Source organism: Rana temporaria, chromosome 2 (assembly GCF_905171775.1).
Source record: "Rana temporaria chromosome 2, aRanTem1.1, whole genome shotgun sequence".
In the NCBI taxonomy this organism is placed as follows: Eukaryota; Metazoa; Chordata; class Amphibia; order Anura; family Ranidae; genus Rana; species Rana temporaria.
In genome coordinates this window covers 289629800-289656923 of record NC_053490.1, presented here as the reverse complement: position 1 = coordinate 289656923, position 27124 = coordinate 289629800, and the positions used below count along the sequence as shown (strand labels likewise).

At 43.2% G+C, this 27124-nt stretch overlaps 1 protein-coding gene across 1 annotated transcript in view; it reads left to right on the top strand.

Moving 5' to 3' along the window:
* The window catches only part of MTF1 (metal regulatory transcription factor 1), a 71048-nt gene that overhangs the window by 18166 nt on the left and 25758 nt on the right, over positions 1–27124 (top strand). Inside the window, exons 2-3 of the mRNA XM_040337205.1 lie at positions 7964–8202; positions 23938–24069. Of these exons, the coding sequence (XP_040193139.1) occupies positions 7964–8202; positions 23938–24069 (371 nt within the window). The remainder of the gene's footprint in view (positions 1–7963; positions 8203–23937; positions 24070–27124) is intronic.

Genomic DNA, 27124 nt, shown 5'->3' with positions numbered 1-27124 from the left:
ACCAATTTTAATTGTACAGAAACAGTTGCAATATCCCAAGTCAACCTTTTGTTAAAAAAAAAACTCTGTGTTACAAAAAAAAAACTGTCTCCTAGGTTGTCGTCCCTGGGGGGGAAGAGGGGGGCTATCCTCCAACTTGCAAATGTGGCAGAGCTCAGGGCGGGCAGGATGCAGGGGTCTGGACCTCCCACATTCCTCACACACCCAGTTCTATCCCCCCACCAGGGAGGGGGCAGGAGTATATATTATATCAGGGAGGCATCCCAGAAATATAAAAAAAAAAACAGCAAAAATAATAATAAGAAGAATTCATTCACCACTTGCCAACAAGGAATTGGGAAAAGGGATCAATGAATTTCAATGGGAAGAAGAAAAAAAGGGTTGAAGAAAGGAGAAAGAAATAAGAAAGAAAGAGTTCGATTCCAGCACAGAGTTGAGAACCCAAACGAAAAGTGCATGCAAAGAAAGACACCATAAGTTATATGTTACAGACACAATGTACCATTAGACGCAATCAAATCACTTCTAGCACAGTCAGTACAATCAGCATGCTACATAGAGGGAGGGGAAGATAGGGGGCTGTGTAGTAGGCAGCAAAGAAAGGGTTGGATGGGAGGATCTAAGAAGAAAATGGTGGAGAGGGGAGGAGCTATGAAAAAAAAAAGCGGCAAAGATTTGGAGAAGACGGGAGGATCTAAGAAGAAGATTGCGGAGGGGGGGGGGTGGCTATGAAAAAGGGAGAAGAAAGGGAGGAGCTAAGAAAAAGATGGCAGAGGGGGGAGGAGCTTTTCAGAAAAGGCGGGAAAAATCTAAAGCCAAAGAAAAGCAAAATGGAAGACGAAGAAGAAGGGGAGTCAGAAGTTATAAAGAAAAACTTCAGACTTCTGTAGATGAAAAACAAAAGTCAGTGCCAACAGCAGTCAATACATACAACAAGAAAGCCAGGTATTCTATTCAGTCAAACACAGTTATCCAGCATAATAAAAACACAGACATACTGAGAAAGACAAAAGGATCATCCCAGCAAAAAAAATTAACTAGGAAAGGCACAGAAATGAAAAAGTTTCCTGTTCAGACTGCAAAGAGTTAAGACTGCTAGGCAGAAAACCCTTAATTGGTATCCAGCTGTGATGAAAAGCAAAAGGTTTCAGGTCACAAATTAGCACAGTTAGCAGAACAAGAAGCCAGACACAGAATTTAGCAGCCTTTGTCCAGATAAAGGGTTAAGTAAGCTAGCTATTGCAAGCCAGCTGTAACAAAAGGCAGAAGTGTAAGGGAAAAAGCAATTTAAGACACACAAATGTACACAAATAGCCAGCTAGCAGAAGCCACACAAAAACGACCTCCTCCAGCTCAGCCCCCACCTTTCCTAGCACAGGGAAGTTCAGTAAACAAAAAAAAAAACCCCCGCGTTATTCAAAGCAAGGACAAAATGTGGAAAAGCTGACTCAATATCTCACCACAGACATACTCAAATAAACCCCAGAATCCCAGTTCCCCAATTAATCTAAACAAGGAGGTTGGAATATTTTTTCACAAGCATAAAATAAAACAAACCCATATCTTCGCAGCCAACTTCCTTAGAGCTGTCCCAGGCTCAAAACCCCAGCCAGCATGCACTCCCCGTGCACACCCCTTTATCACATCGGCTTAATCCGAGACGATGTACGACCAGTACCTTAACTTAGTAGGCCGATTTCACACACAACCACAAACAGACAGCAAACAACCCACAAGCTCACCCTTCTACTCACAGGCAGCATACAAACAGGCAAGAACCAAAAAAAAAAATTAATAGCAGTGAATCAGCACAAACCGGGGTTCGCTTCTGGACCAGAATTATACCGTCTGTTTCAAAGGCTCGGAATTTGTAGACAAACTAGATGGGAATAGAGGCCGTCCAGCCTGTAACACGGTGTAAGGGAGCCAAAAAAAACTCGCACTTACCGTGTTTAGGGGTTCATGACGCCCCTTTCAATGGTAGACGGTCCCTCAATTCTCAGCCAGTTTCTTGTGCGTCCACAAAGTCTGTCCTTGAAGTCCAAAAGAAGCACGTTGGGCCCAATTGATTTAGATTTGTAATGATTCACTGCTATAATCTGTTAAAATAAGCAAAGACAAACGAACACACACACACACACACACACACACACACACACACAGCTTCTTGTGGTCTGGAGCTGAAGTGCACAGCAGGAAGATGAGAGAAGAGAAGAACAGACAGATGCACACACAGAGAATGTTGTAAAAGAATGAAAAAGGAGAGAGAGGCGGGCCTTCTCCTCTTAGATTTATTGACTTCATGATGTCACAAAATACACACCCATCAATCCCTCCCCATCACCCTTGTGAGTCTTTTATTGGCCAGTTCATAGAAGGGTGGTTTCTCCTCACAAGTCCATTTCATGTTCTTCCAAAAGTCATACAGGCTCCTTCTGGGGTCTGTAAAAGTCAGGATGTGGGGGATGGGAAGGCTTTTCCTGTTACAACTGAGGAATCCAGGAGGGAGGGGGGACACAGAGTGAGTGAGTGGATGGAGTTGCTTTTTGATTTCAACAGCTCTCTCTGTATGTCCATCCAAGTTAAAATATACTTTAAGAACATATCTGACAAAATCTGAAGAATCATTTCAAGGAAAATATACACTCCATTTCAGTGGTTCTAATCATAACACAAAAATATTCATTTTAGTTTCACGTCTATCACAGCAGCATAGGGGCTCATGCAAAAATTAGAATCATTCTATTGGAATATTTGTTGCTCAGGCACCCATGTGTGCAATAAGCCTTCTAAAAATGTCTCATATGTTGATGGTGCAACAAACAATCTTGAGGCTTCGTTCACATCTAGGCGTTGCAATTTTTTGTGTATTTTTGCAGGGTTTTTGTACAGGCGTTTTGAAGTTCAAAGGTCACCAATGTAAAAGCAGTAAAATGCCTGTAATTTGCCAAAAAATAAGCCTGTATACTTTTTTGAGGCTCTGTTCACACCTAGGCGTTTTGTTTTCAGGCAATAAGTCGCCTGTTTTTGTTTGTTTTTTTTACTGCGATTTTGTACAGGTTAAAAGGTCACCAATGTAAAAAGCGGAAACCGCCTGTAAGCTAACAAAAAAGAAGCTCCTGTACTTTTTTTGAGCTTTAGCCATTTTGCTTCAGATGACAAAACGCTCAGCTGCGAACAGGGGCCATTGAAGTGAATGGGATTTGTCTAGTTGGGTGTTTTTAGAGCCAGGGCTTAGAGCAGAAAAATGCCTAGGTGTGAACAGAGCCCAAGGTTGTGCATCTGCTAAAGTTCTTTCCACAAGTACAGCAAATTTTATCTTGCTCTTGCATTGCCTTTTTAATAAAAGGCCATTTGTGTTCTGTCCCCCCCCATGAGTCTTTTGTAAGTATGACTGTGCAGTATTTATTTATACTCCTTACACAACCAGGGAAGAGAGGGTGGGTCATTTAATGATAAGCTACACTGTTTCACTTAGACATGAGAGGTGGAGTGCATTCCAGACGTGCGGCTAACTGATAACCTGTTCGTTGCAAAAAAATAAAAATAAAAGTCTTAAGACTGTGGTGTATGTTTATGCAGAACACGCAGCCGTGTGATAACCACGAGTGGCAGCATTACAAATATAGCCTTGTAATTTGCACAGCTCAGTGTTTCTACCTATTGTCTCCTAGAGAGAAATGTTTGGATCTGGTGATTATAAACTAAACCCACATTCGCACTGTTGTCGCATGTGAACGCACCCAAAATCCCACGATTTTGCACGCGTTCAAAAACCTGCAACAATCACGCAACGGGCTTGTGATGCTATTCGTGGGTTAATGGCATGCCAAATGCACCAAGCAAGAATCTTGTTAATGCTAACACATGCAAAAAGATGTTTAACCACTTCACTGCCAGGCACTTTTACCCCCTTCCTGTCCAGGCTAATTTTCAGCTTTCAGCGCTGTCGCACTTTGAATGACAATTGCGCTGTCATGCAACACTGTACCCAAATTAAATTTTTGTGTGTGGGGGGGGGGGGGGGGGGGGAGCATCTGTTAGCTGCTTTAGAGAGATTGATCGGTCCTTGTAACTGCCCCCACTGCCGCACCGATCATCCCCTGACTGCCCAGGTATCAGATTAGGCATCCGAGCATTTGCATGAAGTACTTGTGCAAATGCTCGGTATCGGCACCGATATATAGTATCGGAATAAGCCTAATACTGTGTATTTGAAAATCGTAAAATTGTATTGTAGAAATTGTAAAAATATCCCCCAAATGACCCCTTTTTGGAAAGTAGACAGTCCAAGGAATTTAGTAAGAGGCATGGCGAGTTTTTTTGAAGTTGTAATTTTTTGGGAAAATTAAGTATCTTCCATCATACTTGAGGTGATTGTAGCCATATTGGTGCAGTTGTGACAGAGACGATAAAGTATTGTTCGTGATACTTTTTGTATTTGCACTAACATACAATTTTTCAGGGCAAGCTTTAGGGTATGTCCCCTTCAAGGTCCAAGCAGTACTCATTCACAAAAGTTTTAGCAGAATGTTAAAACAAAAAATCAAACACAATCTCTGAGGAAAAGGGAAAAAATGAATTGTATGTTGGTGCAAATAAAAAAAAAAGGATCACAAACGGTACTCAATTGTCTTTTGGAAAATTAAAATTTGTGTGTGTGTGTGTGTGTGATCAGGATTTTTTTTTTTTTTTTACGCATTATGATTGTTTATACCAGTGAACTTTACTGGTATAAGCAACTGTAACGGTCACCACCATTTACGACCTTCCATCCCAGTCACGACAGCTTATCGACACTCCAACCGACGGGACCCGATCCCATTTCATTTGCCCAGAATCAAGACGAGACACAGCTCTGTGCTTGTTCCAAATGTAATGACAACTTTAATGGTTTCTTCTCAGCTTTTTATACAGTACAACCATGTGACAGTATTCAAAGGGACAATGAGATCTCCACCCCCCTAATTACACACTAAGGGTAATTACTTAACATTCCTTAATCAACAACAAACCACCTTCACCCACTCCGTCTCCGCATACAGCTTGACACCTCTGAGCATCAATAGGCTAGGCTCTAGACAGTGTTATCACACGTAAGCAGTATTTAGTATGCATAATTAGAGTTCTGGGAGCAGACCTGGGATTAACACCTGTCCGTTACAACACCTTTACACAAGGACAATGGAATGTCTTCCAAGCCCTGATGCAATTAGCATGTCACTAGAAATGAGTCACTATTGACTGGTTGGGCCCACATCTTGCAATCTCTCAAGATCCTGCAATATGAATTATTATTGATGTCCTATCTCATGTAATACATGAATTATGATTCCCTTGCCACCCCATGCCCAAAAGGCACAGGGTGGACTCAGACCCAAGAGTTATCAGTGACGCTGACACAGGAGTATCCCCCATCCTCACAAAGTCTCTGGATGTCCCGGGTCATTCCGTTACAGCAACCATTTCATTTATCCTGAATTCAGCTGATTCATTCAGTGAGTATTGTTGTGATTGGCCACTGCTGATCACATGGTACAGATGGGCTGTGATTGGCCCTGTCTGTACTATGTGATCACTGTGACCAATCACAGTTGGCAACACAATGTATGCCATGGAAGGAAGCCATCCATTGTTTACATATGTCATGTGATCTGCTGTGTTGGTCACAGCGATCACATAATACCGGCAGTGGGCCGATGTGGTAACAGATCAGGCCTTGCGGCATGATCCAGAAAGACATCATATGACGTCCACCCGGATCGATGAAAGTCTCGCTTGACAGTCATTTTGCCATAGGCTGGGCAGGAATAGGGTTAAAAATGTTCAAAGTTCAGAAAGGTGCATGGGCTTCTATGGCACGTTTGTCATGGTAGGGCAGCCGATTGAAATAAATGTGACACCCGATGTCGCGCTACACTAGTGTGAATGGTGGCTTAAGGAGAATGAGGTTCATATATAATCTATAGCCAAACTATCTTTTAGTTTTGGGTAGAGTAAGGAAGGATTAGAGCCCATTCTTTTCCTGTCTGTTCCTGCTGCTAGGTTCAAAAGTCCAGAGCTGTCTCTAGAGCAGTGTACATTTTCCCATGGGGACGATTGTTTTGGTGACAGCTGTGTACGAGATAAATTCTCTTTACTTTGTAGAAATGTCATGTCACTTCTGTTGTGTCTCTGGGACAGGGAGCGAAGGCAAATCTCCACAACGATTTTGGCTGATGCTGACGCTAGTGAATATAGACAGAAAATGTAAAAAAATGGCTGGAGATCAGCAGCACTGAGATATTAAAATAAATAGATAAAACAATTATTTAGTGAAACCTAAACAGTGGTTAAACCGGTTCAATACTAGGCACTTTTACCCCCTTCTTGCCCAGGCCAATTTTTAGCTTTAGGGACTGTCCTACTTTGACAATTGTGCGGTCATGCAACTCTGTGCCCATATTACATTTTTTATAAAAATAAAAATTCTGATACAGATAGAGCTTTTTTTTTGGTAATTTTTAATCGCCACTGGATTGCTAAACAAACGAAAAATTTTTTTTTCTTAGTTTCTGTTTTGCAAATAATTTTTCTTGAGGTTGCGCTAATGTGTTCTGTCACACTTGCCAGTTACCGACTCTCCTTTCCTCATGCTGTGACTGCACGTGAGGAAAGGACTTCCATTAACCAAAAAAGTCTGTTTACATGTGATCAGATGTGATTGGATACAGCTGATCACATGGTAAAGGGCCGATGTGGTTGGCTCTTTACTCCAATCTGTGATGCCACTGCTTCCTGGTAGGACGTCAATAGATGGCCTCCCAGAACAATAGTACTGTAGCCGTCTTTTGGCTATATCGTGGTTCTGAAGTGGTTGTAAACTGCAGACATGAAATCTGAACAAAGCACATTTTTATACTGTTTACTTGTCTCCTCTGCAAAGCATGAAGTGTCGTTTCTCTCTGCTGTCTTGTTCCTCTGCTATCTGCTGACTTCTGACACCAAGAACTATAAAGGTGACAGATGGACCTTAAAGCAGTGGTTCACCCTAAAATCCACTTTTCTGTCACTAGATCCAGCATACTGCTGACATCTGCAGTATGCTGTATTTTTTTTTGTACTTATCGTTTTATCCGTATGTCTGCTCCGGCTCCGAGCGGCGTATCCTTCCGGGTATAGGCGTTCCTAAGTAAAGCGCAGTTGATTGACGGGCTTGGATAGCGCGTCACACCTTCCGGAAATAGCCGACGTGACTCTCGGCAATTTACGGCGCCTGCGCAGTCAGCTCTACACGGCAGGCGCCGTATAGCGCCGTAAGCAGCCGAGAGTCACGTCGGCTATTTCCGGAAGGTGTGACGCGCTATCCAAGCCCGTCAATCAACTGCGCTTTACTTAGGAACGCCCATTCCCCGACGGATTCCCCGCTCGAGCCGGAGCAGACATACGGATAAAACGATAAGTACAAAAAAAAGAAAAAAAATCCAGCATACTGCAGATGTCAGCAGTATGCTGGATCTAGTGACAGAAAGTGGATTTTAGGGTGAACCACCGCTTTAAGTACACAACTTGTTATTGACAGCTCTGTTCCTGTGTGACACCCATCCCTTCCATCCAATCAGCTCTCAGAGCTCTTGTACAGTGTGTAATTGCAGCCCCCTGCTTGTGAGTCTGTGAAAAATATTTTTCATCTTTTGATTTTTACAAGGATGTGCAGCACAAATGGCTGCAAATAAACAGATACAACTCATGTAGGAGGATTTGTTTAATCTCTGCGTATTATCTGAGGTCAGTCACTTCCCTGCGTGTAGTTAAAGTGGTTGTAAACCCTTATCTAAAATGCCATCCAGTTATGGTTTGGATCTACTTTCAGCTCTTGAAAAGGACTTGGAGTACATTTTTAGGGCATGATTTGCCTTCTTTTGGATAGAGGGAAAGAAGTAATTATGGAGAGAGGCTAATAACTTGTTGTGCTGTATTACAGGTAAAGCGGTACCAGTGTACATTTGAAGGCTGCCTAAGAACGTACAGTACTGCTGGAAATCTGCGCACACACCAGAAAACACACAGAGGGGAGTACACGTTTGTCTGCAATCAAGAGGGTTGTGGGAAAGCGTTTCTTACATCTTATAGCCTCAAAATCCATGTACGTGTGCACACGAAAGAAAAGCCATTTGAATGTGACGTACACGGTTGTGAAAAGGCTTTTAACACCCTTTACAGGTAAGGACCCATAATCCAAACTTTTATTTTTCTCTGTGGTTTCTTCCTTTGCAGGACATACCTGGTCAGTTGTGCACACTGGTTGTACTACACACATCCAAAAAACCATCATCAAAATACACAGGGCGTGTGTAGTTCATCCTGTCCCTCTGCACCTCTGCCCCCTTGCACTTGCTGGAAAACCCCAACTGTGGAAATAAAAGTTGCTGTGTAGATACAGAAGCTGTAGTAGCTGCTGCTGTCAAAAAACAAACCAAAAAAAAAATCAGATCGGCTGATGATCTGTTTATAAACCTTGTTCAGATTTACAATAGTCACACCACATATTCACACTGTAAATTGCATTAAAGTTTCATTGTAGTAGTGTCAACCAAGCTGAAAGCGATATTAAACCCAAAAGCAAACCTTTTATTATATTGCAGCTTACCAACTCTTAGGGCTCTTTCACACGGGCGGACCATATGTCCGCTTTTTCATCCATCCGTGTATGGGTGAAAAAGGGACATGCATTGATCCCTACGAGATTGCGGGTGTCAGCGGTCTCATCTGGGTCCGCAATCCTCTGATTTTGCAGACGAAGGAAAACTTTTTTTTTTTTTTTTTTTTAACTACGTTAAGCCCAGATTTTCACTGACAGCGGGATTGAAATTTGTGCGAATTCAGCTGAACTTGCACGATTTCATACCCGCATGTCAGTCCGACTTTGGAGGTGAATTCAGAGACATCTGTGAGGGTTTCTACACAGATGTCTATAAAAATCTTACCCCGAAGTCGATAATAGTACAGAAAGTACTTTTGGGAATATGTGCGGTGTCGCATTAGCTGCCGATTTGGCATGAGATTTGACAAAATCGCACAAATGTCAACCTAGACTTGACTTTAAGGTATTGCTAAATAAGTAGACATGTAACAATTGCTCTGGTTCATGGTTTCAGAACCACATAATATTATGAAATATCATATTTGTTGTACAGTGGAGCAAAAAAGTTTTTAGTCAGCCACCAATTGTGCAAGTTCTCCCACTTGAAAAGATGAGCGGCCTGTAATTGTCATCATAGGTATACCTCAACTATGAGAGACAAAATGTGGAAACAAATCCAGACAATCGCATTTGGAAAGAATTTATTTGCAAATTATGGTGGAAAATAAGTATTTGGTGAATATCAAAAGTTCATCTCAATACTTTGTTATATATCCTTTGTTGGCAATGACAGAGGTCAAACATTTTCTGTAAGTCTTCACAAGGTTGTCACACACTGTTGCTGGTATGTTGGCCCATTCCTCCATGCAGATCTCCTCTAGGACAGTGATGTTTTGGGGCTGTCGCTGGGCAACACAGACTTTCAACTCCCTCCAAAGGTTTTCAATGGGGTTGAGATCTGGAGACTGGCTAGGCCACTCCAGGACCTTGAAATGCTTCTTACGAAGCCACTCCTTCGTTGCCCGGGTGGTGTTTTTGGGATCATTGTCATGCTGAAAGACCCAGCCACGTTTCATCTTCAATGCCCTTGCTGATGGGAGGAGGTTTGCACTCAAAATCTCACGATACATGGCCCTATTCATTCTTTCATGTACACGAATCAGTCGTCCTGTTCCCTTTGCAGAGAAATGGCCCCAAAGCATGATGTTGCCACCCCCATGCTTCACAGTAAGTATGGTGTTCTTTGGTTGCAACTCGGCATTCTCTCTCCTCCAAACATGAGTGTTTCTACCAAACAGTTCTACTTTGGTTTCATCTGACCATATGACATTCTCCCAATCCTCTTCTGGATCATCCAAATGCTCTCTAGCAAACCTCAGACGGGCCCAGATATGTACTGGCTTAAGCAGGGGGACACGTCTGGCACTGCAGGATCCGAGTCCCTGGCTGCGTAGTGTGTTACTGATGGTAGCCTTTGTTATGTTGGTCCCAGCTCTCTGCAGATCATTCACTAGGTCCCCCCATGTGGTTCTGGGATTTTTGCTCACCGTTCTTGTGATCATTTTGACCCCCACGGGGTGAGATCTTGCGTGGAGCCCCAGATCGAGGCAGATTATCAGTGGTCTTGTAGGTCTTCCATTTTCTAATTATTGCTCCCACAGTTGATTTCTTCACACCAAACTGCTTGCCTATTGCAGATTCAGTCTTCCCAGCCTGGTGCAGGTCTACAATTTTGTTTCTGGTGTCTTTCGACAGCTCTTTGGTCTTTACCATAGTGGAGTTTGTGGAGTGTGACTGAGGTTGTGGACAGGTGTCTTTTATATGATAAGTTCAAACAGGTGCCATTAATACAGGTAATAAGTGGAGGACAGAGGAGCCTCCTAACCACTTAGGCTGCATTCACACCTGAGCGTCGGTCGTTTTTTTGGGCGTTTTTTTCCGGCGTTTTGTCGCGCGTATTCATGCTTATTTGCGCGTTTGCATACAGCGTTGTCCGACGTTTTTGTACTTCGACGTTTTTTATTTTAGCCAATAGGAAAAATTATCATCTTTTCATCACTTGTTGCTATGTTGGTAGATTTTTTTAATCTTCTGCATGGGCGACAAGTTCTATTGATTAAAGCGACGAAACGCCCGTAGCAAACGCCCGTTGTCGCGCAAGTCGCTTGAATCGAGCGTTTCCATTACTTTCTATGGGAAATGGAAACGCTCAAATACGCCCAAACCGCACGATACGCGCGACAAAAAAAGGTCCGGAACTTGTTTGAGCTTCGCGCGACAGGCGTTTGGGCGTTCGGCGTTCAGGTGTGAACAGTCACCATAGCAAATAATGTTATTTCATCCCTTTGGCGTTTGTGAGCGTAGTGCTTCAGGCGTAAAAACGCCTAGGTGTGAATGGAGCCTTAAGGACCGGACCAATATGCTGCTAAAAGACCCAAGGTATTTTTACAATTTGGCACTGCCCTGCTTTAACTGGCAATTGCGCGGTCATGCAATGTTGTATCGAAACGAAACTTGCGTCCTTTTCTTCCCACAAATGGAGCTTTCTTTTATTGGTATTTGATTGCCTCTGCGATTTTTATTTTTTGCGATATAAACGGAAAAAGACCGTAAATTTTGAAACAAAATGATTTTTCTTATAACAAAAAGTAAAAAATATCGAATAAACTAAATTTTAGTCAAACATTTTAGACCAAAATGTATTCAGCCGCATGTCTTTAGTAAAAAAAAAATCGCAATAAGCGTATATTTATTGGTTTTCGCAAAAATTATAGCGTCTTCAAACTAGGGTACATTTTCTGGAATTTACACAGCTTTTATTTCATGGCTGCCTATCTCATTTCTTGAGGTGCTAAAATGGCAGGGCAGTACAAAACCCCCCCAAATGACCCCATTTTGAAAAGTAGACACCCCAAGGAAACTGCTGAGAGGCATGTTGAGTCCATTGAATATATATATTTTTTTTTTTTGTCCCAAGTGATTGAATAATGACAAAAAAAATAAAAAATTACAAAAAGTTGTCCCTAAATGATATATTGCTCACACATGCCATGGTTATATGTGGAATTGCACCCCAAAATACATTCTGCTGCTTCTCCTGAGTACGGGGATACCACGTGTGGGACTTTTTGGGAGCCTAGCCGCGTACGGGACCCCGAAAACCAATCACCGCCTTCAAGGTTTCTAAGGACATACATTTCACTCACACAAATCTAGAAGGCGGTGATTGGTTTTTGGGGTCCCGTACGCGGCTAGTCTCCCAAAAAGTCCCACACATGTGGTATCTCCATACTCAGGAGAAGCAGCAGAATGTATTTTGGGGTGCAATTCCACATATAACCATGGCATGTGTGAGAAATATATAATTTAGTGACAACGTTTTGTCAATTATTTTTTTTGGTCATTATTCAATCACTTGGGGCAAAAAAAAAAGATATTCCATGGACTCAACATGCCTCTCAGCAAATAGCTTGGGGTGTCTTCTTTCCAAAATGGGGTCATTTGGGGGGGTTGTGTGCCATCTTGGCATGTTATGGCCTTCAAAACTATGATAGGGAGTGAAATCAAAAATTTATGCCCTTAGAAATCTTGAAGGGGGTGCTTGGATTTCGGGGTCCCGTACGCAGCTAGAATCCCAAAAAGTCCCACACATGTGGTATCCCCGTACTCAGGAGAAGCAGCAGAATGTATTTTGGGGTGCAATTCCACATATAACCATGGCATGTGTGAGCAATATATCATTTAGTGACAACTTTGTGCAAAAAAAAATCAGTTTGTCATATTCCCGCAACTTGTGTCAAAATATAAAATATTCCATGGACTCGACATCCCTCTCAGCAAATAGCTTAGGGTGTCTACTTTTCAAAATGGGGTCTTTTTTTTTTTTTTTTTTTTTTTTTTGTGCTATTTTGGCATTTTATGGCCTTCGAAACTGTGATAGGTAGTGAGGAGTGAAATCAAAAATGTACACCCTTAGAAAGCCTGAAGGCGGTGATTGGTTTTTGGGGTCCCGTACGCGGCTAGGCTCCCAAAAAGTCTCACACATGTGGTATCCCCGTACTCAGAAGAAGCAGCAGAATGTATTTTGGGGTGTAATTCCACATATGGGGGAAGTATGCTTTGCGCGTGGGTGTAAGCGTTACTGGCACTAACTAGCTACCTAGCAGCACCAGCGACACTAATACAGCGATCAGAAAAACGATCACTTGGTGACGCTGGCCATAGGGGGTGAAAGGGTTAACTCTAGGGGCAATCGGGTTAAAACATTTATTAGAAAATGTATGGGGGTACCTAATAAAGGTTTTAACCCCTGATTGCTCCTAGAATTAACCCTTTCACCCCCTATTGCCAGTGTCACTAAGCGATCGTTTTTCTGATCGCTGTATTAGTGTCGCTAGTGCCGCTAGGTAGCCAGTTATTTTTTGAGGTTCGCCGCCATGTTTTTATAGCGTTAGGTACCCCCATAAATTTTCTAACGCTATAAAAACATGGTGGCGAACCTCAAAAAATAACTAGCTACCTAGCGGCACGAGCGACACTAATACAGCGATCAGAAAAACGATCGCTTAGTGACGCTGGCAAAAGGGGGGTGAAAGGGTTAACTAGGGAGTGATCAAGGGGTTAAAACCTTTATTGGGGGGGGGGGGGGTAGGGGGCTACCCTGGACCTAACACTAACTGCCTGTCACACTGACACTAAATGCAGTGATCAGTAAATGATCACTGCTATTTAGTGACAGTGTGACAGGGGGGGTGACCGGGGGGGGATTTGTGTACTGGTGTCAGTGTAGTGCTTGTGTACTCACTGTTGTGATGTCTCGTCTCCTCTCCTCCGCCGGACGAAAATACCGGAGGGAGGAGCGGTGACATCACTTCCTCCTCTGCCTGTGTTTACAGTGCAGGCGGAGGAGGGCGGAGGAGGACGCGCATTGGCTGTGAGGGGGCGGACAAAAACGAACCGCCGCCCCCTCATCCCGGATCGCTCCCAGAGCCACGGGGACCGCCGCAAGTACCGGGGGGGGGGGAGGTCCGATCGGACCCACGTCTAGGCAGGGACATACAGGTACGCCAATGTGCCTGCCTGTGCCATTCTGATGACGTATATGTACATGCGGCGGTCCGGAAGTGGTTAAAGAAGAAGATGCAGTTCTGGGAGAGCCAGAAATCTTGCTTGTTTGTAGGTGACCAAATACTTATTTTCCATCATAATTTGCAAATAAATTCTTTCCAAATCAGACAATGTGATTGTCTGTCTGGATTTGTTTCCACATTTTGTCTCTCATAGTTGAGGTATACCTATGAGGACAATTACAGGCCTCTCTCATCTTTTTAAGTGGGAGAACTTGCACAATTGGTGGCTGACTAAATACTTTTTTGCCCCACTGTATGTATCATCTCGATCATTATTGGTCTGTTCTGAATGCTAAATGGTCACTGAATTCTAAATAGTCGCTTTGGATTCGTATGTTGTACTAATCTAAGCAAAAATGTAATACAGTGCCTAGATGTCGTGCCTTCAATCGTATTTAAAAAAAATTTAGGCTAAGAATCTTTTATTTTTATTTTTTTTCTCTAAACAATGTATCCCCCACCCTCCTACATCAGCCTTTCTCAACCTATTCAACAAGAAATAACTTTCTGGTCTCCAGGGACCCCTACAAAAAGTTACTATATCTATAGCTTAAGTCTACATTAGTGTGATGGCCAATGAGAAGAATGCTCCATATACTTGTGGTCATTGGGATGAATTACCGCTTAACAGATCGCTGAAAGGGAGGAGCCATTTTTGTCTTTATAGAACGTGAGTGGCTAAGGCTAGTCAAATTCTAAGCAAGCAGAAACGGCTCCTCCCACTTGCCATCAGAGCAGATCTGATAGGAAACTCATTGAAACTTGCTGGTTCACCCTTATCTGGTCTTATCTGAGTGGACCTAATGCTATGATGTAAATGCAAAAACACCTAAGGACACTAACTCCAGGGATGTAAATGCCAGATAATGATTAACTGAATCTGTAGACATGCTAGTCTCAACAGTGTACAATCGGTGCTTCTTACACATTGTTGATTTTTGCATGTTGGCCCTAAGCAGTACAAGTGGCTAAAAGGACCCTTGTGCACTGATACGCATGCAAGCGTTGCATAGACGTTCATGCGTATAGTGTTAATTATGGGTCAAAACGCTGCTCTGCACACAACTGTGTCCTACTATTTTTTTTTTGTGCACTGCTAAACAAACTGCACGTTTTTTGTTGTTAGATGCAGCTATGTGCATAGCTGTATTAACTTCTATAGTGCTGCGTTTAGATGTGTACAAAAATATAGGCTGTACACATGAGCCAAAATACTTTGTTTGGACTAGCTTGGTTATAAATGGGCAGCACAGTGGTGTAGTGGTTAGCATTTTCACCTAGCGGAAAAAGGGCCGCTGGTTTAAATCCTGAACTAGGACACTACCGGCCTGGAGTTTGCATGTTCTCCTGTGCCTGTGTGGGTTTCCTCAGGGTACTCCAGTTTCCTCCCATACTCCAAAGACATGATGGAAGGTTAATTAAATCCTGTCTAAATTGACCCTAGTATGTATGAATTAGAGCTGCACTATTCAGGGAAAAACAAGAATCACAATTTTTTTTGATTAGAATAAAGATCACGTTTCTCACGGAATAACATTCTTTCACATTATACAAAAAAAATGGGCTAACTTTACTGTTTATTTTTATTTTTAATAATTCTTTTAAAGTGAATCCCCCCCCCCCCAAAAAAAATTTGAAAGACCGCTGTGCAAATACAGTGTCACATAAAATATTGCAACAACCACCATTTTATTCCCTAGGATCTCGCATATATATATATATATATATATATATATATATATATATATATATATATATATATATATATATATATATTAGGGATGCACCGAAATGGAAATTTCAGAACCGAAACGAAACCGAAATGAAAAAAAAATTCAGACCGAAACCGAAACCGAAAATTACTTTTTCTTTTTTTCCCCTATTTCAATTTTTTTTTCAATAATTGAATGTATTACACGAGACATTTTAATTAGCTTCATTGATTTCAAATAACCAGAATTGAAAAGCTCCAATTTAATATAATAAAATCCAAACTTTTATTTAAAAAATTAGACACAAATAGTATATAATTGGTTACAGTGGCTGCGTTTGATGGGCACAGTGGCGACGTGTGATGGTAGAGTGGCGACGTGTGATGGCACAATGGCTGCGTTTGATGGGCACAGCGGCTGCGTTTGATGGGCACAGTGGCGACGTGTGTTGGCACAGTGGCTGCGTTTGATGGGCACAGTGGCTGCATTTGATGGGCACAGTGGCAAAGTGTGTTGGCACAGTGGCTGGGTTTGATGGGCACAGTGGCTGGGTTTGATGGGCACAGTGGCTGCGTTTGATGGGCACAGTGGCGACGTGTGATGGCACAGTGAGGCTGCAATTAATGTTTTTTTTGGTAGTCAGAGAAGGCAAGCATGGCTCAATAACACACAAATGTTTTTTTAAAAAAACATTTGTGTGTTATTGAGCCATGCTTGCCTTCTCTGACTACCAAAAAAAACATTAATTACAGCCTCACTGTGCCTCTGTGAATAAATAGCAGATAATTTTTTTTTATTTGCCATTTTTTCATTAGGAAAGTGCTGGTCAGTCTCAGTTAGTTAACCCCCCTCCCCCCTGCTAGTGCTTACTTTTTTTTATCAGGTTACGCTGCTAGGTTCCTCCTAGGCAGGCAGTGTGGTTATTCTGACTCTGACTGTCACAGGCTCCGACACAGCTCCTGGCCTGCCCAGCGCTCCGAGTCCTCCCTCACCTCCGGCCGTGACGTCACGCCGCTCACGCCGCTGGACTAGACCAAAAGACTCCCCCATAGGGGGGAGTCCAAATACCAGGAAATGGAGCTAGGAGGAATCCGGTGGAGCACGATCGGCAGTCGGCACGCAATTTGTACAGTGCCGCTGCCCGCGCTATGTACATGTCTGGCGGCCAGCGTGTGTGTCTGGCGGTCTGTGTATGTATTAGAACTGTGCCCCCTTGTAAACGAAATGGTCCCGCCCACAGCGTTCATTATCGGCAATTCTAATGTGTTTCGGCAGGGACCCAAAAATGCTGTTTTCGGCCGATATGTATCGGCCACCGATATATCGGTGCATCCCTAATATATATATATATATATATATATATATATATATATATATATATATATATATATATATATATATATATATATGTATGTGTATATATATATGTTTGGGGTTCTGAGTAATTTTCCAGCAAACAATGATTTTAACTTGAAACCAACAAGGTTTAGTCTTAGGCTGGGTTCACACTACTACACTACTTTCATCCTACTTTGCTCTGCTACATTGGTCATACATTTATCCTACATTGGTCCTACATCCATCCTACTTTCATGAACAGGATACTACTTTGGTCCGACTTCAATGATATTCAATGGGCCTGAAGTAGGATCAATGTAGGACCAAAAGTAGTACAGGGAGCATTTTCAAAGTCGGACTGACTTGTGTAGGACGCTACAAGACGCTCTCATAGGGAAACATTGAACACAGAGCAAAGTAGGATGAAAGTAGTGTAGTAGTGTGAACCCAGCCTCAGGCTGCATTCACATCTATGCGACAGCAGCGTACGCGGCGTATTTTGCCGCGAGTGTGTATCTTTTTTTTTTTTTCAGATTCTTCCCATTGCTGTCAATGGGCGAACGCCAATGTCGCCTGAAAAAAAGGGTCCGGGACTTTTTTTTCAGGCGACAGGCGTTCGGCGTCTATGAGATGTGAACCATCTCCATAGACAGCAATGGGAATTCTCCCCTCTAGCGGCAGAAGCGTCCGGCGTCGGGCGTTTTTTCGCATAGATGTGAATGGAGCCTAAAGTGGTTAAACTTCCCTCATTTACAGACCCGAGTTCATTACTTTGATCTAAAGAACAAAATGTTATTGTTTATAGTTGGTACAGGGCTGAGGAATGTTGTGAAACTTGGCAGACAGCCTGTGTTTTTTTTTTTTTGTTTTTTTGTTTTTTTGACAGCTGACTGAGCAGAGAACTCTGCATAGAATCTGGATAATGCTTTAAGATCGAGAGGGAAAATATTTTTAATGATTAATCGTGCAGCTCTAGTATGAATATATACAATAAAACCTTGGATTTGTGAGCATAAATTGTTCCAGAAATGTGTTTGTAATCCAAATCACATGTATGTCGGCAAATTTCCCCATAAGAAATAATGGAAACTCAGGTAATTTGTTCCACAACCATTCATAAGTCCTTCAATTTATAGTCCACATAAAAAAAATGTGATGTGGGACAGCGTTCAGTGACGTCACCGCGTTCAACGCAAGGAGAAAGGGCTCCTATTGTGCCAGCCGGCATTTGTTGGTATACATGCTTGCAATTCAGGGATGTCTGTGAGTAAGATTTTATACTTATTTTAGATTAAACCTGTTTTTTAAACGTTATTACGCTATGGTCCGGTTTCTTTCAATTACATTTATGACCCACGGATTGACTGCATGATACGGATCTGAGTCTCCATGGTTAGATGACAACTGTACTGTGGCTTTGAAATACCCTGGGTTCATTCGCTGTTGGATTATCATACATTGCTGTTTTTATCTGCAATCTGGTAAGCTGCTTTCCATGTGGTGGTGGTTTCCACGAATATCAAGTGCACCTGGGTGTTGTTCGTCCTGATTCCTACTATCTAAAAAAACGTCCATTCAATACTCAACATTTATTTGGACTTTGTTCACACTGTCATATTTATACCGGCCTTGCTTGCTGTGTATTTATTAGTTGGCGCAGTTTTTCTTTTTTTCCAATAGCAATGTGATTGGTTGTGTAACCATAAAATTTCCATCCACAAATGGCAGCCTCCACACCGGGATTAGAAGAAAAATCCAGCATGAGCTGCAGAGTATAAAAGAGGAGAGGCGCCTCGACGTGTAGCAATAAGTTGCTAAATGTTGTACCTTCAATAAATGTAACCCTATTGCTACACTTGGAGGCGCCTCTCTTCTTTTATACCCAGTTGTGACATGACGCTACTCTTATATCAAGACATCGCTTGTATATCAAGTCAAATTTTATTAAAAAATGTAGCTTGTCTTGCAAACGCTCTCAAACCAAGTTCCACTCACACCAAGGTTTTACTGTGTGTGTGTGTGTGTGTGTGTGTGTGTGTGTCATAATAAATATATATATCTCTCTCAGGATACAAAAAACACACAAAGGCAGCGCTTGGAAATAGCATTAAAACTTTTATAGTCTTCAAGTAGGTAACAAAATAAATATTGCACTGGAGATAAAATGGATGTAGCTACATAAGCTGTATGTAAAAATAGTGCGAGTAATACCAAACGGTAGCAAAAGAAGTCATAGAAACATGTAGCCAAGTAATGATACTGGTATAAAAATGTGTACAATGATACCACTGCTGAATCCAGATGTGGAGGGGTTAACTTCAGTCCGTCGGCATGTAGATGTCCCGTGAAGGGAACTATCACAACTCCTAGTAGATGGCTGTAGTATGCCAGGTTGATAGAGGGAAGTGTAAGACCCCTTTAACACTGGGGCGGTTTGCAGGCGCTATTGTGCTAAAAATAGTGCCTGCAAACCGTCCTGAAACAGCGGCTGCTGTTTCTCCAGTGTAAAAGTCAGAGGGCTTTCACACTGGAGCGGTGCGCTAGCAGGACCGCTCCAAAAGTCCTGCTAGCCGCGTTTTTGGAGTGGTGGAGAAGCGATGTGTTTACCACTCCTTCCCATTAAGAGCAATGGGAAACCGCGGCTATACCGCCGGCAATGTGCCTCTGCAGAGGCGCATTGCCGGCGGTTTTAACCCTTTTTTGTCCGCTAGTGGGGGGGGGGGTAAAACCACACTGATATCGGCCACATACTGCCGCAAAAACCGACAGCAGTAAAGCGCCGCTAAAAATAGTGGCGCTTTACTGCCTTTGCACCTCCCGCCCCAGTGTGGCAGATAGTAAGGTCCCGCCGGCATGCAGATATGAAGGCACAGCAAAGGAGCCCTTCAGATGGACACTGCAAGCCATGCCGGTGTCCGTGACGTCACCGGATCTCTGACTGAAGACCCAGAAGCTGGCGGAGAGGCGAGTACCGATCAAAAGAATTTTGAAAGATCAAAAAAATTGACGAATAATCGAGGAATTAATATTTGATTTCCACAGCCCTAATATATATATATACATACTGTGTGTGTGTGCGTGTGAAAATAAGCAAAATATTCTGTTTATTGACCAGCTAAGCCTTCTCGTTATGCCATAGTTCCCTCCCTGTCATGGGTTTCCATGTCCCCCAGGGCCATAGTCGTATTCAGTGATGTTCTGTGTGCCTATATCCGTGCTGATGTTCTGTATCATCCTGTACCAAGATTATTATTCTTGGCTGTGCTACAGCTACCCCCTTTATGAGAAGCAGAATAAACAGCTAGTCATTTGTGACATAAGAGAAGCTGCAGAACTACTGTGAAGGAAAGTAGTGGTAAGGAGTGTGTGCAGTTTATAAAGCTCATTTTTGTGGTGTCTGTCTTTGGCCTAAACCATTTTCTTTTTAAAGCGGATGTGCCACTAAAAAAATATATTAAAAGCCAGCAGCTACAAATACTGCAGCTGCTGACTTTTAATATAAGGACACTTACCTGTCCTGGAGTCCAGCGCTGTCCGCAGCAGATGACGAGCGATCGCTCGTCACCCTGCTTCTCCCCCCTCCATCCACGGTGAGGGAACCAGGAAGTGAAGCGCTCCGACTTCACTGCCCGGTTCCCTACGGCGCATGCGCGAGTTGCGCTGCTCCCGCAGATTGGCTCCCGCTGTGTGCTGGGAGCTGAGTGTTCCCAGCACACAACGGGGGACGGACGGGAAGTAAGGAAAAAACCCATCTTTTGCCCGTATCGTAGGGCCGGAAGTGGGTGCAGATACCTGTCTGTAGACAGGTATCTGCACCCCCCTCCCCCCTGAAAGGTGTCAAATGTGACACCGGAGGGGGGGAGGGTGCCGATCAGCGCGACTTCACTTTAGAGTGGAGATCCGCTTTAATGTACCAAGTGCTGACTCCACTCAAAGCCTAAAAGAATGTGTGGGTTAAAGGCCCATTCACCCTAGGAACTGCAAATGAATCGCAATCGCTGTGCAATTCACATGTAGTTCTTTTGTAAAAGTGTTCAAGTGTATGTAAAAAGCTTTTTTTTTTTTTTTTTTACTTTTTAGTTTTGGATATGGTTGAAAAAGGGTTAGGCCCCTTTCAGACGGACGGATAGAATGGTGCTTTTAGCTGCGGATTTTACCTATGACATCATTCACACACTATGGTTACATGTTACCTGCGGTGTTTTTCCCTGCGGTTTTGTGCGGATAGAAAAAATAGAACTGGATGCGTCCAGCTGCGAAATCCCACAGCTATCGGCACATAACCGCAGGTAACCGCAGTGCACTGTGTCAGCTGCGTTTGGTATGAATCTTGAGGGGGAACTCCACGCCAAATTTCAACTAAAAAAACGGCATGGGTTCCCCCTACAGGAGCATACCAGGCCCTTGGGTCTGCTATGGATTTTAAGGAGACACCCTCTGCGCCGAAAAACCGGCGTGGGGGTCCCCCCAAAATCCATACCAGACCCGTATCCGAGCAGCAGCCCGGCCGGTCAGGAAAAGGGTGTGGACAAGCGAGTGCCCCCCCCTCCTTAACCGTGCCAGGCCGCATGCCCTCAACATGGGGGGTATGTGCTTTGGGGCAGGGGGCGCCCTGTGGCCCCCCCACCCCAAAGCACCCTGTCCCCATGTTGATGAGGACAGGGCCTCTTCCCGACAACCCTGGCCGTTGGTTGTCGGGGGTCTGCGGGAAGGGAGCTTATCGGAATCTGGGAGCAACCTTTAATAAGGGGGCCCCCAGATGCCGGCCCCCCACCCTAGGTGAATGAGTATGGGGTACATCGTAGCTCTTTTACAGCGGCCCCCCTTCCGGGCTTCCTCCGACGGGTTTGGCGGGGGGGGGATGTGCAGGTCCTTGCCGCCGTCTGGTTCTGTTCCGCTTGGGGGGGGGGGCGCTTTCTTCTTTAGCTCTTTTACAGCGGCCCCCCCTTCCGGGCATCCTCCGACGTGTTCGGCGGGGGTGACGGGGCTTCTGTTGCCGTCTGCTTCTTCTTCGATGTTGACACGTCGTTCCTCCCGCTGGAATGGCGTGTGCGCGGCTTGCACCGATTTATATAGGCCTCTTATGACGTCACAGTCCCATCATGCTCCGGTACCACACGGAGCATGCTGGGACTGTGACGTGGGCGAGCAGAGGCTGTAAGCAAAGGGACGAACCCATACTTCCGGGTTTAGGGAGCGTGCATACGCGCCTCCTTCTGTGATTGTACGCAGCAGCATGCCAGACAATGAATCATTGGCCGGGACCTGCTGATCGGCTGTGTACAATCACAGCCCAGTGCTCTGTGTTGGTAAACAATACAGAGCTCTGTACCAAGAGAGCGATCTGTCAGTTTCTCATGCCTGCAGGAGAAACAGATCTGTAGCAAAAATGAGCACACATTGGGCACACTTTTAACCCATTGATTGACTAGATGTTAACCCCTTCCCAGCCAGTGTCATCAGTACAGTGACCGTGTATAGTATTGGCACTGATCACTATTGATGTCACTGATGATTGTTAGTGGCAGTTAGTCGCTTCCCTCCAGCATCAGTTTCAGATTGACCCCCACACTATTGCAGTCCCATGAAGTATTAAAATAAAAATAAATTCTAGTATGTATACACCATAGTTTGTAGGCGCTATAACTTTCACACAAACCAATCAATATACACTTATTGGGATTTTATTTTTATTTTTTTTAAACCAAAGACATGGAACAGAATACATAATGACCTAAATTTATGAAGAAATTTGATTTGTTTATTTTATTTATTTTTGAATTTTTTTTTTTTTTTTTTTTTTTTTTTATAGCAGAACGTAAAAAATATTATAATTTTTAAAGGTTTTGGTCCTATTTAGTTTATATCGCAATTTTTTTTTTCTTTTTATAAAAAGTGCTGATTAACCACTTAAAACCCGGACCTTTAGGCAGCTAAAGGACCCGGACAGTTTTTGCGATTCGGCACTGCGTCGCTTTAACTGACGATTGCGCGGTCGTGCGACGTGGCTCCCAAACAAAATTGGCGTCCTTTTTTTTCCCCCCCACAAATAGAGCTTTCTTTTGGTGGTATTTGATCACCTCTGCGTTTTTTTTTTTTTTTTTTTGCGCTATAAACAAAAATAGAGCGCCAATTTTGAAAAAAATTCAATATTTTTAACTTTTTGCTATAATAAATATCCCCCAAAAATATATAAAAACATATTTTTTTCCTCAGTTTAGGCCGATACGTATTCTTCTACCTATTTTTGGTAAAAAAAAATCGCAATAAGCGTTTATCGGTCGGTTTGCGCAAAATTTATAGCGTTTACAAAATAGGGGATAGTTTTATTGCATTTTTATAAATTCTTCTTTTTTTTTTTTTTTATTACTAATGGCGGCGATCAGCGATTTTTCTCCATGACTGCGACATTATGGCAGACACTTCGGACAATTTTGACACATTTTTGGGACTATTGTAATTTTTTACAGCAAAAAATGCATTTAAAATGTATTGTTTACTGGGAAAATGACAATTGCAGTTTGGGAGTTAACCACAAGGGGGCGCTGAAGGGATTATGTATGACCTAATATGTGTTTCTAACTGTAGGGGGGGTGTGGCTGTAGGTGTGACGTCATTGATTGTGGTTCCCTATAAAAGGGGAACACACGATCGCTGACGGCGCAACAGTGAAGAACGGGGAAGCTGTGTTTACACACAGCTCTCCCTGTTCAGCTCCGGGGACCGATCGCGTGACTCCAGCGGCGATCGGGTCTCGCGGTCACGGAGCTTCGGACCGGGTCGCGGGCGCACCTGTGACCCACGGCTGGGCACTTAGAGGACGTACCTGCTTGTGCTCAGCCGTGCCATTCTGCTGACGTATATGTGCAGGAGGCTGTCCTTAAGTGGTTAAATACCACACAAAGTAAGCTTGATTTGTGTGAAACAAATGCTATAAAGTTTGTTTGTTTGGGTACAGCATTGCATAACTGCGTAATTATTGTTTTTAAATGAGCTCAGTGCCACATAGCAAAAAATGGCCTGGTCATTAAGGGGGTAAAATCCTCCTGAGCTCCTCCTAGTTTTTTTTTTTTTTATAGGAAGGGTATAAAGCGGGGCCTGTTTTAAAACTGATAAATTGTTTTTTTCTCTGCAGGTTGAGGGCTCATAAAAGACTTCATACTGGAGAAACATTTAATTGTGTGACAGAGGGCTGCAGCAAATACTTCACAACACACAGTGACTTACGGAAACACATTCGGACTCACACCAGAGAGAAACCTTTCAGGTGAGTTTTTACTATATAAAACATGGCAGGCTTAAAGAAACGCTGCCAAGAAAGCATTATCAGGGCTGCAATTGTAGATTTTGTAAAAGTGCAAGTTCCCTGGCCATCATACTGCCCTCAGGCTTCAATGATTCCGAGTCATTGACCTGTAACAACCATGTAAATAAGGAGTACACTTACTGCGTGATCAATCGGGTAGAGAGACTTGGAAAGCATTGAAGCAAGAGATTGACATTTTTCTCATGACAGGATTCATTTGCAGGTGAACGCCCACAGATATTAAAACTAGAGGTCGACCGATATGGGTTTTTCTCTGGCCGATGCCCAGTTTTGCATTTATTAAAAATCATATAACTGTTACTAAACCCAGGACCCTGCATTCACTATATCTGGTCGTACACAGAATATGGAAATGCTATTTTAGTAAATACAAACTGCTAAACTTTTCTCGTCAGCAGTATAATAGAAGTCTTGTGGCTTCTATCAGTGTCTGGTTTAAGCTTGTAGGAGGAATTTTCATTCTGACTGTCCTATGAGGCTGCAGGACACCTGACCCTTTGTCTGGACAGTGCTTATTGGACCTGTCGATCACATGCACCCTCCCAAGAAAAAAAATACCCTCTAGCAATTAGGGGTGTTGAATATAATCGATGCATCGATGCATCGCGATTCGGGGGCCCCCGATTCGGCATCGATGCATGTGGCCCCAATAATCGATGTCGGGTGACGTCATCCCGACTTGCCCCGCCCCTCCCGGGAGATCGCTCCGAGCGCGTCTAATAAAATACCCATTTTGCATTAAATGCCGCTATAATACACTATATGGCCACTGCTGCATGTACTTTTTAAAATACACAGTGTTTCATACTTATATTGCTGTCTGTATATTCCGGAATCCTCTCATGTTAGCTCCGGCCCGCCTCTCACCTCCTACGTCTCAGCCCCGCCCGCCTCTCTTCTCATCTGATAGCTATAGTACAGTCGGTGGGCGGGGCTGAGAACTCCCACTGAAGTCGGGAAAGAGGAGAACGAGTGGTGAGAGGCGGGCCAGACAGGACAGAGTCACATGTGCGGAAATACAGAGATCAGCATACACACAGAAACGAAGGTATGAGAAGCTGACTGTATATATTTTAAACAGCACATGCAGCAGTGGCCATTAAATGGTTTAGAACGGCATGTATTGCAAATAGGGGATTCTTAATTACAGCAGTATTCTTTCTCCTCCTCCATGTGCTCTATGTTGACATTTCTCTGGTGTCCTAAGTTTGCACATTCCATTGTGTTAACTCCTAGTGTGCTGGAATGTGCGAACTTGGGAAGTCAGGGAAATTTCAACACAGGAAAAACTTTTTCTAGTAGAAAAAAACACTGCGCAGAATACAGAAAAAGTGCTGCCAGGTACCAAAAATTATAGATACAAATTTAAAGCTAAGTGAAAAAAAGGGGAGGTACAGCGCAAAAAACTAATGTAAAAATTGAAAACCTGCACATGAGGCGCAGGTTGATATGTTAGTGGTAATGAATTGATGACACTAGAAAAAACAAATATATATAATCAATGGTTATTGGATGTAACATATGAAGGATAAACCCAATAATTATGACATATAGCTGGGAAATCTTCAGATAGTGCAAGAAAAAATTCTCTCAACAATACGTGCCAAAAGATGAAATCAATCAAAGAAATCCAAATAAATATGGTGACGTATGAGTGGGTGAAAAAAATCCACAAATAATGATCAAGTGAAAAGCTGTTGAATTATGGGTTTATCTTTCATATGTTACATCCAATAACTATTGATTATATATATGATTATACCATTGATTATATACTGGCAACATAATTCAACAGCTTTTCACTTGATCATTATTTGTGGATTTTTTTCACCCACTCATACGTCACCATATTTATTTGGATTTCTTTGATTGATTTCATCTTTTGGCACGTATTGTTGAGAGAATTTTTTCTTGCACTATCTGAAGATTTCCCAGCTATATGTCATAATTATTGGGTTTATCCTTCATATGTTACATCCAATAACCATTGATTATATATATTTGTTTTTTCTAGTGTCATCAATTCATTACCACCAACATATCAACCTGCGCCTCATGTGCAGGTTTTCAATTTTTACATTAGTTTTTTGCGCTGTACCTCCCCTTTTTTTCACATTCAAATTTCAACACAGACAGTACAGGGAACTTGCTGTGAATTATAATCCCTCCAGACCTCCCAGCAGCCACATTTGTATATTCCTGTACCCTGTAGTGCACTAATCACTTTTTATAGTGGAGTTCCACTGCTTTTTAGTTTAGTAAAAGTCAGCAGCTACCAAAAGTGTAGCTGGTGACTTTTATTAAACCGACACTTACTTGTCCCACGGTCCAGCGATGCGACCGCACAGAGCCCCATACCTTTCCCCGCTCCTCTCCTCAATGCCATCATATCTACTGTGGGCACCCGGCCATGATAGCTTACGGCTTCATGGCCAGGCGCGCACTGTGATCTGCCATTGGCCAGCCAAACTTCTGGGACCTGTGTCCCAGAAGATCGCTGGCATGGAGGGGCCACCTAGGGCGACAGAAGGAGTCACCTAGGCAGCCAGGACAGGAAGTCCCACTAAAAAGAGGACCCCCCCCCCCAAAAAAAATGATATGCCAAATATGGCATGTCAGGGGGCGAGGAGTGCTTAAAGGAGAAGTTCCACTTTTGGGTGGAACTCCACTTTAAGGGAGTGAGGTTATTTTTATTTAAAAGCAGAGTTCAGTAAAAAAAAACATTAAAAGTCAGCAGCTACAAAAAAAAGTATCTTCTGACTTTTAATAAAAAGACACTCACCTGTCCCACAATCCAGCGATGTTGCCACCCGAACACTCCATTCTGTCCACGGCGCTGGCAATACTTCTGTGGGCATCCGGCTGTGACAGCTTGCAGCTTCACAGCCAGGTGCACATGTCTCACTGCGCTGTCCTGCATAGCTGGACAATCTTCTGGAACCTGTGATGTGTCTCAGAAGATTGCGGGGAGGAAGGGCCACCTAGGCGGCCCAAG